The sequence below is a fragment of the Myotis davidii genome, unplaced genomic scaffold, assembly GCF_000327345.1.
Source record: "Myotis davidii unplaced genomic scaffold, ASM32734v1 scaffold96, whole genome shotgun sequence".
In the NCBI taxonomy this organism is placed as follows: Eukaryota; Metazoa; Chordata; class Mammalia; order Chiroptera; family Vespertilionidae; genus Myotis; species Myotis davidii.
In genome coordinates this window covers 2,556,676-2,570,859 of record NW_006289416.1, presented here as the reverse complement: position 1 = coordinate 2,570,859, position 14,184 = coordinate 2,556,676, and the positions used below count along the sequence as shown (strand labels likewise).

At 41.2% G+C, this 14,184-nt stretch overlaps 1 protein-coding gene across 3 annotated transcripts in view; it reads right to left on the bottom strand.

The window, feature by feature from the left end:
• Nucleotides 1-14,184, bottom strand: part of DLGAP1 (discs large homolog associated protein 1) — a 521,097-nt gene that overhangs the window by 68,085 nt on the left and 438,828 nt on the right. Inside the window, exon 7 of one of the 3 annotated variants that reach the window (XM_015562696.1) lies at nt 6,128-6,157. The exons of the other annotated variants lie outside the window; for them this stretch is intronic. Coding sequence (XP_015418182.1) covers nt 6,128-6,157 — 30 coding nt within the window. The remainder of the gene's footprint in view (nt 1-6,127; nt 6,158-14,184) is intronic. 3 annotated transcript variants of the gene reach the window in all.

The window sequence follows — 14,184 nt, the reverse complement described above, 5'->3', positions numbered from 1 at the left end:
AGTACAAAAGGGGCTTTGCTATCACTATTAAATTAGCCTTGAAGACTGCTAATTAGACCACAGGCCTTAAAAGCTGCCTTCTTAGGCAGCTTAATCAGTTGTTATTCTTTTAAAGTAAGAACTTTGTTTACATTGAAAACTTCCAGTAGATTGATAAAAATAATAAAAACAAACATATAGACACTACACTCTTAAAAACAAACAAACAAAAGAAAATAAATCAGTGATTCAACTGGCAGATTTTCCTTTACAGCTTGCCTTTGATTTATAAATTTCTATTTCCTGCCCCAGGGAGGGTAGTGAAAGCGAGGTTATGGTGCTTTAGCTGTAAACTGTCTTCTGGGTTATGCTAATTTGCTGTAGGTACTCCAGGCTGCTTATTCAGCACAAACTATTAGTTTTTGGCTACAGAAGGCTGCTCTCTGGATATCTGTGGTTGTTGTCACTTTAGTTCTCTTGATTCAAAAACTTCCATATTCTTGATCAGTGTTGACAAATGGCGCACTCAGAAACACAGTGAATTTATATTCGACTTCATAAAAAACATTAATATTGATGAAATCAGTCTTTAACACTTTGTTGGACTAGCCTGAAAACCTTTCCTCTTCTCCTCACTAACCCCCCACACCACCCCTAGGACTGGAAGAGCAGGTGAGGGGGCATTCCATCTGATGGAAACACCCCCGGTTTGGGCTGTGATTGGCTCCTGGCACTGTTCACCTGGGAGACTGCTCCTGATCCACACAGATGTCATGGTTCCCAGCACGGTGCTCAGGAACTCTATTCCCTCTAAGTTCTTTCAAAGTGGAGAAGCAACTGTTCATGTTGCTTGTTTGTCTATGGCTTTGCCCCAAGTGAAACTGACTTCAGTGGTGCTATGACATAATCCTAGAGGAATGATCATTTGTTTGCCAGATCTTTGGATGCTGAAAAAAGGGAGAGATGCAGGGAGGTCAGCGGAGAAAGAGGAAAGATAAAGAAGAGAATAAGAACTTATTGAGCACTTCCTGTATGCCATTTACTGTGTTAAATCAGCTTGTTTAGCCTTAAGACATAGAGATCCCCATTTTATTGGTGAGGGCACCAAGGCAAATAATGGTTACTTGCCAAAACTGTAAGTGGTTACTTGCCAAACAATGGTTGGCTTTCTGTTGCCCGATGGCCCCCCAACCCCAATTCCATGCCTTCTAGTGCACGTGTAGAAACAGAGGAGTGCAGCTGGGATACAGGGGAAGGAGAAGGAAGGGAGGAAGGGAAGAAAGAAAAACTAAAAAAAAAAAAAGTGAGAGAGCTCTGAAATGCTGCCAATAGTTATTCAAGGTCAATTCTATCTGCGGCGAGGGTAATCCTAAGCAAGACCACAAACCAGGCATACCTTGTTTCTGGGTCACATTGCCCCATCTTTGCCATTTCGGGAGGGTCCTAGTTTTAAGAAGCTATTTGGTAAATTTTCAACTTAATTCTCATTCCTCAGAGACATTGCTATGTAATAGGAAAATTTTGCCAAAAATATAATGACAATTTTCTGCAAAATACATTTGAGAAGGGAACACTTATTTGCTTCGTAGGATGATCCAGCTTCCAGGCTGGCCTTGTAAGCAGAAAGTCTGTGTTGTTTTGTGTTTGTTTTTAATTGCAGAGACAACTCTCTCCCGTCTTGTTTTCAGTTTCTACAATATTGCATTTTTAGATTCCTGACCCTCCTTCACATTTCACCCTGGGTTTTGGAATGGGGAGGAATTCCTTCCCTGGAGGAAGCCCTTCCCTCTCTGTAGCAATCTGGCTTGAAGGCCTGTAAAGAGGTTTTGTTTTAATTCCAATAGTAAAAATGTGGAAACGTCATTCCAAATTTATTACTAAAAATAGTAATAAATCAGCTATTTGTTAATGTGGTTTACCACAGTCTAACCTGACAAATGAACATATAGCTTTGCTGAAAAAGTAGAAAGACAGTGACAAAAATAAAATTCGACTGGGGAGGAAATGACATCGATACATTTAGAATACTTTTTAAATGTTAAAACCATTTGGGGTTGCTATAGACTGAATATTTGTGTTTACCAAAATTAAGATGTTGACATTGTAACCTCCAGGGTGATGGTATTAGGAGGTGGGGCAATTTGTGATAGCAGCCTAAACAGACTAAGACAAGGGTATTTTGGGATTCATCCCATGTCATATGGAAAATAGAATTTAAGCAAAGCAAATGAGTACCCCACTCCTCAGCACACACGTGAAGTTAGGTCAGAGCGTTGCAACAGAAAAAGCCGCTCTACTTTTACAGGTTTACGATACAGCTGTGAATTTTGAAAATGGGAACAAAAATTGCATCACGTTTTTATTTGATTTATCTTTCCCGTATTTGAGGATTTGTTGCAATTCCTGGGTCTGAGGCCATGAGGTCATCAAAAACACCACCTTGGATGTGACAACAGCCCCAAGTCCCCTGCTTTGATGGTTCATGAACCATTATCAGGGAGAAATAAGACACTTAAAAAAAATCTAAATAAAATGGAGTGACAAGAAGCTAAAGAAAAACAGAAGCTTCATGTGCCAGGGGAGCTTTTGTTTATGAAATCACAGTTGTTCACAGAGGTTTTACTGTTGACACTCACCCGTTCTCCTCTAGTGCTAACTGAAACCCCCAGCGTCCCCACTGAGGGGGGCGGGAGGGAAGAGGGGGGTAACCTGGGGGTTGGGCAAGGGCTAAAGCCAAACTTCATTCCCTCATATAGGCTTTGAAAAGAACTTGATGTCATTTTGGAATCTTACCTACCTACCAGGTAGGAACAAATCACCTTTGAGACAAGTCTCATCACGGAACACACCTTGGGTATCAGCTGCAAAGCCTGTCATCAGCCTCCATTGCCTCATCTTGCCCTTCAGACTTGCTGCCTCCCTGCCCGAATGCTCCCCACTCCCCTCATGTCTGAACTCATCTCCTCATATGCTGGATAAAGAGCTTCTGGTTGGGGCCGGGCCCTCCCGCCCTGGAAAGAAATAGCTGCCTTCGGAATATCAGAGCAATTCTAATCAGGCGTGACTCAGCTCTTCCGTGACCTCTGTTTTCATTTTTCCTCTATTAGGCTGCTGCACTGGTCCTACTTGTGGAAATATGTGTCCCTCCCTCCACCTTCTCCCTCCTTGCTCAATTTCAAGGGGAAAAATCCCTTTTAAGAGGAATATTTAGAATTCTTGAGCTGGGATGGTTTTTCTCTCCTTGCCATTACTATCTCCCCTGCCCCTCAGTTTGCTGTCTGGATGTCTCTCCCTTACACCAGTTTTCTCAGAGTTTGGGCTTATCAATCTAAAATTAGATTCCAGAATTCTTCACTGCTATCAATAAAACTTTGCAGTTCTTTCTTTCCAACTTGTTTTTCCCCATTCAAATATTTCAAACTAAGTGAAGCATCGATCTGTGTTTCTGTTTAAGTATAATTTTAAGTCTTATAATGTGGAAGGACAATTCACCTTAATCTTACCATCAATGTGATACAGGCTTTTTCATTCTGCTGAATTTAAAAGCTCATGTGAAGCTGCACAATGCTGAAGGGGGCACCCCTGCTTCAGAAGAAGAAAAGGAATAAAACTGCAAGCAAAACTACTTGGTAGGAAGGAGCAAATGGAATCTGTTGATTTTCTCTTATGACGCTGACAATTGTTTTATTTTTAAAAAGAGAACAGAAAGGGAAAGGATAACGCACCCACAACAGTAATGCTATTTTCAGAGTTCTAGGGTAGCCCAGAACAGAGTCACTTTTGAAGAAAAAGAAATAGGTTTCATTTCTGGCAGTGGATTCGGCCACTGATTTGCATGTTCCTTGACATGAGAAGTTGTGTGACGATGCCTTGAGTTCATTCCACAGATGGAAAGTAGCAAGTACAGGAATTAGCTAAATATTCACAGGGACTACCATCTGAGGTTTGATTTGGAATCAAGAGAGAGTATCTGACACACATTTCACTGAGCATGCTTGTCAAAAATCTCACATTCCAGATGCACCAAGAATGCATGCATTGAGCACACACACACCCCCCGGCCGACAACTGCATCCCAGGCGGCCCCTGCAACACACATGTTCTAACACGGTTACAGCAGAGCATGCTCCCAAGCCTTCAACAGCCCTCAGCCAATCAGCTGCCAAAAGATGCTCAAGCGGCAGTTGAAGTGGGCCTCTGGTATCCATGGCCACTTCAGAGAACTTCCTGTGACTCAGAGGAGGTGATGAGGAGGCTGTTAAAAAAGCCCCCAATAGTCAGCCTGCTTCCTGCCCTCATTCTTCCTTACTCTCATCCTTCTCTGGAGACCATATACCTGTTTTGGGGGTTCAGATAGGCCATGCTGCCTAGTAATAACAGTAGTTACTAGCAAGATAATGAACAGAACAATAGTTAAAGCTGAAGAATCGTTTTTACATTATCTGATGTTCTCGTAGCTTTCTACAAAATGTATTTTGTTTTTCTGTCCTTTTGTTGTAAGTGGAATACTGTGCTTAAGCCAAGCAGGCAGTGGAAAGCTCCGACTTCAAGGCCATTTCTTGATAAAACATCCAACAGCCCGGAGTGGACCAACTGCTATCTGGAATTCTACAGATAGTGACCTGAAGCTCGGAGCCCGCTTGCGTGGGAGTTTCTGCCCGCAAGGTCTTTCTCACGGGCCTGCTTGCTGTTGTTGCCACTTCTGTGTTTTGTCGGGCACGGAGAGGTTTGGATAGCCTCTCAATACAACTGCGTGTTACCGAGCTTGGGGAAGGTGTATTCCTGCTTAGCCTCACAGAGGCCCGAAACGTGCCCCCTGCCCTCACTGGCTCCTGGAGGCAACACCCTTGTGCTCCTCCCTCTGGACTGGGAAGCACCACGGCCTGCACCTGCTCCTGGTCCTTGCCTCGCCTGAGAGGAGCAGCCTGCTTCTTGCCAGGCGTGTCAGAAATATTGCTTTTGAAACTTTGTTTGGAAAAAAATGTGATGGTACTAAACCTACAGAAGGCAGAGTCCCCCACTATGGACTTGCCAGCCCAATGGGCACATTTCTGAGCCCCTGTCTCATCCTCCAACCTTGGAACGCCAGCCCTCCCATCCTTTGTTTGAGTCAAGCGGATGGTCTCACCACTCCAACCCCCCCTTTGCATTTTCCCACTCCCCACCTCCATGCATTGCCCATTCATCAAGCCACATCGCCCTTCAAATGTGAAGACTCACCTTAAACCCCACCACCTCTTCCAAGGAGCCTCCCCTCCGAAGCATGACTGACAAACTCCCAATAGATGAGAACACACACATCCCAAAACAAACACAGAAACTCACAAAAAGAGAAAATTACACATTCTCTACTTTCAGATTATATGCGTCTATGAGGGCAAGGGAATCAACTTTATGCCAATGACCAATGAACCGTTTCAAACAATGAGGTATTTTTAATAGTCTTGGGGGTTACTCAGCAAAATGCTGCTATGTGTCTTCTCTTCCCCAATGATTCTCCTCTGTCTTCAAATCCCTCTTCCTTTTCTTCTCAGCTTCTTGAAGGCATAACGAACGGGGACTGCCACTTGCCCGATAGGGATAATATGGAAAACACTAGAGGAAGCTGGGCCTCGAAATCCCCCCTGGGTGTCACACAGCTCGGGAAGAACCTGCACTTAAGCCTGGCAAATGTCTTAGCCACTCGGTTTTCTCATCAGGAAGCCTTGATGACTACGGGCCTATATATTCCTGGGCAATCATGTCTGCTACGCTGGCATAACGGACCAAAATACTCTAGAGAAGGCTCTGCTGAAAGATTGGGGGCAAGGATACTGGTAAGACCCAATGTCCAGCCTCAAAGAAGGCCTTTGGAGGGCCAGGGGATCCCTATAGAGCCCTGGATCTGAGGCAATCCCATCAGAAAATACAAACAGATATGTTCGCTCGTAAATGCTGCCCTCTCGGGTCAGCGTTCATGCCACTTGTGGAGGGTGGAGAGACTTGTGGCAGAAAATGATCAGAATGAGGAGAAACACAGACGGAATGGCAATAGCTGGCAATTAGAACATGGCATCAAACACCACTGCCACAGAAGCTTACTAGCTATAAAGCCACGCTATGCAACCTTGAAGCAAAACATTACTGATTTTGTGGTTGTAAAACATACCTTCAACTGCAGAACTCAGTTTTATGACACCTTGAATAAAAACAAAAAGTGGCAGTTATATAATGGACCCGAAATACCTTTCCCAGTCTTCTCTTAACAAACACATGCTTCAGATCTGGACTTTTTTTTGCTGGCATTTTGATAATTTAACTAAACAAATGTTGACTTTAAGAACTAAGTAAGTTTCAGTCTGTGATTAGACATCATGGGCGTCTTCCTTTCCCCAGGAAAATCATTCAAGGGAGTTTTTCAAGAAAATGATCTGACATGTTCCTGGGTGAAACAAAGGCCAATCTGTCTGTCTGACTATTTCTGTACATAAATCATGCTGGATAATGGATTAATAAAACTTCATACAATAGGCCATCAATGTCCAGTACTTCCTATTTATGACTGTGTATAGAGATCCTTTGATATATGCTGGAGCAGGGTTTCTGTTGAAATATGTAACAGGTGGTTAAAAACCATGGTGTGATCTGGCAACCCCCTTCTTTGGGGTGGATGGGCTGCAGGCGTTTTCTGGTCTGAGTATTAGGCAGTCCCACTCCCTGCGGGTCAGACAGAGAGGGGACTATCTGAGCATGCCAAATTGTTCAGGAAGCCAGTGCACATTACCCTTGTGCTTTTTGGGTGAGTCCAAAGGTAAAACTACAAAACTAAGATAAACTAGACCTGCTTCAATGATCTGATTTTAAAAGTTTCCTTTTGAAAGTAGTAGTTTTAAATAAACAATATTCCCCGAATTCTCTGTGACGGCCATGACACTGTAGGCTGAGCAAACATGGCTACTGCTTCGGTTGACATCCTGCTTCTCTTGGAAGTTGGAGGAGTTTCAAAGTAAAAAAAGGAAACAAAATTGGTAAACCAAACGGGCTTCAGCACGAACACACTGATTTTAGCAGATTGTGTTCACAAAAAGACAAACTTGCTCTCTCTCATAGATTTCAAGTTGCGTGTTGAATTTCATGTTTCATGCAGAACCAGTAGTGTCTGCTCAGTGTTTAACAAGGGCCTCTTCAGGGGGGAAAAGTATGTAAATTTATTATCATTACACCTTTTATATGATCTATTGTTAAACTATTTTTTATGTTCATATAAATTATTGTCATTAAAGTAAAACTCTTTCAAGTTCAACACTATGCAAATATTCCCACCATGACCTATTTCAAGCTACCAGGTTGATGTCACTGAACGTGGAGTTGCGAAGAGAGGAGCAGTAGCAACACCATTGTACAGTATTTCATTATACAAGTACAGTAGATATAAACAACCATAAGTATATAGATAGCAAAATGTAGTTAGATGATTATGATGTAAAGATTTTTAGGTATTTACTACCTTTGTTGTGTTTTTTGGTTAATCTTCACCTGAGGATATATTTCCATTGATTTTTAGAGAGTGGAAGGGAGAGAGAGAGAAACATCAATGTGAGAGAGACATATCAATTGGTTGCCTCCTACACAAGCCCCTACCAGGGCTGGGGTTTGAGCCTGCAACCGAGATATATGCCCTTGACTGGAATCGAACACAGGACCCTTCAGTTTGCGGGCTGAGCCAAACCGGCTAGAGCTATTACCTTTGTTTTTAATTTAACTTATTTAATTGTAAGTTTAAATGATTTAATTTGTAATAATGGCTGTGTTTAATAATGGACTCACAAAATTTCTGAAAAATGTAACAACTGGCTCTCCCAACCTGGTCAGAACCAGGTCTAGCATAGCATTATCTTAACTGATGTTTCTTTCTACTCAGGCCCAGAAAAGAAAATCTCAATCTTCAAAATACTTTCTGAGTTATTCACAAAAAGGATTATAATTTAACTGAACAAGCTGAATGTGAGTAAGCTTAGCATTTACTATTATTTTGCCAGTAATTTCAAAACCTTTTAAACCTGTCATATGCAAAAGTATACTGTACAGAGGTCACCTTCGAAATAACAGTCGTTGACAATCAACTAAGAACACAACCTAAACAGACTTGGCATCCTTTTGGTCAGGTGACTATGCCAAGAGGTATGAGTCATTGGCTTATTAAACAATGATCCTGTCTTTCGTAAACTGTAGAATCTTTATACAGGAAACCAGGTCAAAATATTGATTTTTTCCCCCAGCCATCTTTGTTTTTGTGTTTAACCATGTTGATAGCAACAGTGAAAGGACAAGGCACTCTAATCAGTATGTAGAAATAGGTACTATGCAAGCAAAGCAAGAAAATGTAAACAAATTCTTATAGGAAATGTGGGTGGTGATGGACCAGAGCCCAGTAATGCATTTGTTGGGTAAGGGGGAAAAGATAAGTTAAAAAAAAATAAAAGTCTGACTTTAGAACTCTAATTATAAAGATTATCTTAATAAAAACTTTAGTGATTCATTAGCTCCATATGAACTGTTCTTATTTTTAAAAAACTCAAATTAAGCTTTTTTTTAAATAGTAGGATAGGCCTTTATATTACAAGTAACTATGCTTTAGTGAAAATAAAGGAGTGGCTAAATCTAGTTGGATAGCTAATATTAACATTTTACAAAAAATTATAGAATGAGGGAAAATATATATGTTATCTTATAATAGGAATCATTTTTATAAGTTCGAATATTTAAGAAATGATTAATGTTGATGCTGAAAAGTTACACGTAGCACTGCTGACTTGCAGGACACACAATAGACATTATCTGGTGATTGGCTGACAGTGACATTGCCCGGAATTCAGGGTGAGCCATAACACATACGCATATGTATATACACACAATGGATCCTACCCTTCCCACCCCACATTTAATTCCTCATAGTTTGCAGAAGTATTTGAAAAATAGAAAAAAAACAAACAAAAAACAAAAGAGAGAAAGGAAAACAAACTGTTCTTTCCTCAACTCAATATCTTTAGTGTAGTAAAATTCCTAATCTTGTGGGAGATTCATTCAGACCATGTCCATTGTCTTCCTACAAGTCAGAGCCAATCACTAACCAGAAATGCTTTCTGCAGCAGTTCTCAAATTCCAAAGTTACTTCACCGTCTTTCCTACCACTCTTACCTAATGATTAATTTCAATTGATCTAAAATAATTCTTAGGAGAAAGGGTCAGGTTAAAGTGTGAATGATGAGGGCTCACTAAAACCCTCTAACGATACCTCGTTGTTGTTGAAATACTAATCAAAACTTTAACCCTGGCCATCAAGGCCCAATGTGACATATCCCTGCTTATTTTCCTATTTATTCTACTTCATCTCACTTGACTTTCTCTTTTGTTCAAGACTAGAGGCCTGCTGCACGAATTCGTGCACAAGTGTGGTCCCTCAGCCTGTTCTGTGGGATCGGGCCAAAACGGGTTCTCTTACATTCCCTGAGGGGTCCTGGATTGCAAGAGGGCACAGGCCTGTCAGAGGGACCCCACTGATGCACGATCAGGGCCAGGGAGAGACACGGGAGTTTGGCCAGCTGGGGAGGAACCGTTGGAGGGCTCCAGGGTGTGTCCAGCACCTCTTGCTCAGTCCCAATCAGCCGGACCCCAGCAAGCTAACCTACTGTTCGGAGCATCTGTCCTCTGTATGTCATAGCAAGCAGTTGAGCAGACTTAGCAACCACTAGCATGTTACGCTTTGATTGGTTGAAAGGCTGACTGGCCAACCGAACACTTAGGATATTAGGCTTTTATTATATAGGATGCTTTAGTCACTTCTGTCTTCTTTCTGTTCTTTGCAATGCTAATGACTTTCTACCTCTGGCTATTGCCGTTGCTACTCCTTCTGGCTTAAATGCTCTTCCCCAACCTGCCAGTCTGCCTACAGCTAGCATTTTCTCTTCTTTCATATTTTACTTCAAATGTCACTTCCATGGAGAGTTCTTCCTTGACTACTGTATGTAGAGCAGCCTCAGTAATAACTCTCTAGACCAGGGGTGGGGAACCTTTTTTCTGCCAAGGGCCAGTTGGATATTTATAACATTATTGCAGGTCATACAAAATTATCAACTTAAAAACTAGCCTGCTATATATGGTCAAAGATTTAATTAACTCACCCCTAATGCCTTGGCAGGGCCAGAACAAATGATTTTGCGGGCCTTATATGGCCTGAAGGTCGGACATTCCCCACCCTTGCTCTAGACCATCTTTCTCTTTTATTTTTTTCATAGCAGGCATCACTAGGTAGAATTATCTCATTGACTTATCATTTGGTTCCTTGTTTATATCTATTTTCCTCATTAGAATTAAGCAGAGTTGAGAGCAGAGACCCACCTGCTCTGCCTTGCTTGCTGCTGTAACTCCCCTGACTAGAACAGTGCCTGGCATAGAGTAAATACTCAATAAATAATATCATTACCAAGTATTTCTGGGTATCCTAAAAGAGAATTTTACTAATTCCAGCAAATGTACTTCAAACATGTTATCTTAATTGTGGATATTGCTAGAGTTCCCAGATTTCATTATAATGACTACTGTCTGTTTCTACTCAGAGGCTAGTCTTCACGGAGGTGAACATTGAGGTGTGGAGTGAATATACATGAGTTAGAGTAGTTAATTAGGTTTCAGGATTATAATATTAAAAAGGTACCTAAGAAGTAAGTTTATCAACTAATTGGAGACAGATAATGTTCTAAATGGACTTCAAGGAATATTAGCTAATTGATTTTATATCCAAATATCTCTAGAATCTACAGTTCTCACCTCTACTGTCATCACCCTAAGTCAAATTATCATAGCCATGTTCACATGACTATATGCTAAGAATTGAGAAAGAGGAACTAAGAAAGAGCCATTTAGTTTTTAATAACCTCCTTCCAGTACATTCTTACACTGCAGCTGGCGTGATCTTTTCCAAAGCAAGTACAATTATATGTTATAATTAAGTGTTAAATGGCTCCTTTAAAAATGTCAAATGGCTTTTTATAATTTCTAAGATAAAGATAAAAAAGGTTAACATGACTTGCAAAGTCTTCACGATGCCACCCTTGGCAGGATAAGTATGGCTACAAGTTCCTCCCTACACCTGCCATAGAGAGCTGGGGGCTATGTGCCTTCTTGAATCCAGGCAAGCTCTCTGATTGCCTTGACCATTAAAATACAGTGGAAATGATGCTCTCCCACGGTCTCTCCCAGGTTTTATGAAACAGACAGCTTCTTCCTCTCGCCTGTTGGATCACTCCCACTTGGAACCCTAAGATACCAGGTTAGAAGTCTGAGATTGCTCTGATGAGGAGGCTGGGTGCACACGTTCTGATAAACCACATCAGCTGAGGGAAGAAGCTGGGTGGCCTGGAGGAGACTGCTGATGAAAGCTGGGAGGGCAGGAAAAAACTGACCTTGGAGATAGAAAGAAAATGCAACTTTTCTGATGTAGTGGCAGAAAGTTTGGCAACATTATGACCTGTAGTAACATGGAAAGTAGAAACTATACTTAATGAATTCTTAGATTTTAGTGAGAAGATTTCTAGGCAGAATGATTAAAGTGCCAATTAGTTTTTTTAAAATAGTTGTATATAATAAAATATAAAGACAAGTTTAAAAAAGAACTGCTCAATTTTCAAACAACATTTAGAGAAAATATAGAGCTAGTAATTGTCAGTTTAAAGAAAAAGGTAAAAGGGTTTCACAATTCTAGTCTTTTTAAAGGCAAAAGTCTCTCAAAGTAAGAAACTGATTGAGGTGAAAATCATCTTAAGGGTATGGCTGTAAGACCCTTTCATATGATTTTAGAAATATTTAAGTGTGCGCCTCATAAAATTATACAGAGACATGAGGGCTTCTAAGAATCCTAAGGGTATTGTTCCACAGCAGCCTGATTCTGAGCACAGACCAAAGAAGGACCTATATTGAGGAGAATTGTGGATGTGTGTTTTGTCGAAAGGAGTAAAGTCTAATAAGATTCATAGGAAGTCCAGAAAGATTTTAAGAGAAGTGTATTAGTGGATGCATTATCAGCTAGGACAAAAATGGGCAGAAGTAGTTCAAAGTGAAAGAGTTTTTAAAGGCTCCCATCTCCTATGGTCAGGGAATAGGCTGAGAAGATTATACAGCTGCTAATACCATTTTCTATGTTCTATGGACTGAATTGTGCTCCCCCTCCCCATTCATATGTTGAGGTCCTAACTAATCCCCAGTGATGGTATTTGGAGATGGGACCTTTGGGATGTGATGAAGTTTGATAAGGTCATGAGGGTAGGACCCCCATGATGGGAATAGTGCCCTTATAAGAAGAGGAAGAGAAAGATACTATTCTCATTATTATAACAGTTTTAACCCCTTCCCCAACAATTTTTTTGTTAAAAACGTTTTTTTCAGAGTAATTTTTTTATTTTGGTTCTATATAGTATTTTTGATGCTGGTTATGAAAACAGTTTGTAACTCGTCTTCCTATAAACCATATTTTTTTACCATATTTTCTTAGTATACTCGTCGACGACTGAAAAAGAACATTTTGTGAAAACGAGTATACACGTTTCTGCCGGGGAAGGGGTTTAAGCCATGCAGGCTACGGTAGTTTGTTATGGTAGCCTGAGTTGACTAAGACATTGTACAAACAGGACAACTCAGAAGGTGCAACCAAGAGTTTGGAGGGTGGAGACAAGAGTTGCAGAGAATCATTTCCCGGGAAATGGGACTGTGCCCTCTAGTTAAGGAACTGGCAACATAAGAATTTCAGAATTGCTATGTACCTGTGATGGCTATGTGCGTCTTGTTCCTCTACTCTTTGAATGAAAGTGCTCATTGCATCGATGTCATCTCTGTATCATTAGTCTGTGTGGAACAGATGCCTTTTCTTTTTAGTTCACAAATCTTCATACTGAGAGAAACTGTACAAGAGAACTATATCAAAGGAACTTCATCAGCCCCTGGACCTTATTTAGATGGTGAGAACCTGAATCTCAAACTTAAACTTTATGCCATAAAGAGATAAGATTTTTGGAAGGCTTTAGAAGGAGTGAGTATATTTTGCTTTACAGAGGAACCTAAATAATTTGTATACCGAGGGTGAACCATAGCCTACTAGAAATGGAAACTGTTAAATTAATTGAAACTGTTAAATTAAATTTCCATTTATTTAAACAGTAGAATACAAATTAGGTATAAAGGAAGCAATTCTGCAAGCTGTGGGAATGGAGGGAACAGAATCTTTACCCAGCCATCAGCGCTAAGGCGAGCAGCCAGTCCTTCCTCCTTTGGATGAAGGGGCACAGTAGGAAAAGGTTCACAATCTAGTTAGAAATTACTTCTCAACTTAAACTTAGGAATAATTTAAACAATTTGAGCACTCCAATTTCCTTTAGGTCAGTGGTTCTCAACCTTCTGGCCCTTTAAATACAGTTTCTCATGTTGTGACCCAACCATAAAATTATTTTCGTTGCTACTTCATAACTGTAATGTTGCTACTGTTATGAATCGTCATGTAAATATCTGATATGCAGGATGGTCTTAGGCGACCCCTGTGAAAGGGTCCTTCGACCGCTAAAGGGGTCTCGACCCACAGGTTGAGAACCGCTGCTTTAGATGCTCAGGAAAGCGCCCTGATTTTCACCAAAGACATAAATGTGCGTGGGCACTGATTGTCTTTGTTTTGTTTTTTTCCTCGGCACTCCTGTGCCCGCACACTCCTGTGCCCGCACACTCCTGTGCCCGCACACTCCTGTGCCCATTCATGCCCAGCAGCCTTCTCTTCTCCGCACCGGGGTTATAAAAAGGAACTTAGGCAACTTCGATTGTGCTGAGCTGCCTGTCATTCTCCTTGATCTGGGAGGGCTCTGTGGCTGCTTTGACCAATAAGTGATCTCTGCAAGTATGTGGGCCCACAACTTACGATTTCTTATATTTTGGACACTATCCCTGGGAGTCCTGAGCTACCACGTGAGAAGTCTTGAAGCAATGCTGGAGGTACCACTTATAGGTGCTCTGTTCAACCGTCTCAGCTGAGCCTACACTCCTAGACATTGAAACTAAGGTGCCAGGCCTGTAAATAATACCATCCTCGACCCCTTAGACCAGTCCAACCTCTTGCTGAATGTGGCACAGAAGAATCACCCAGCTGAACCCTGTCTAAATTCTTGACCTATATGATCACAGGTTATAATA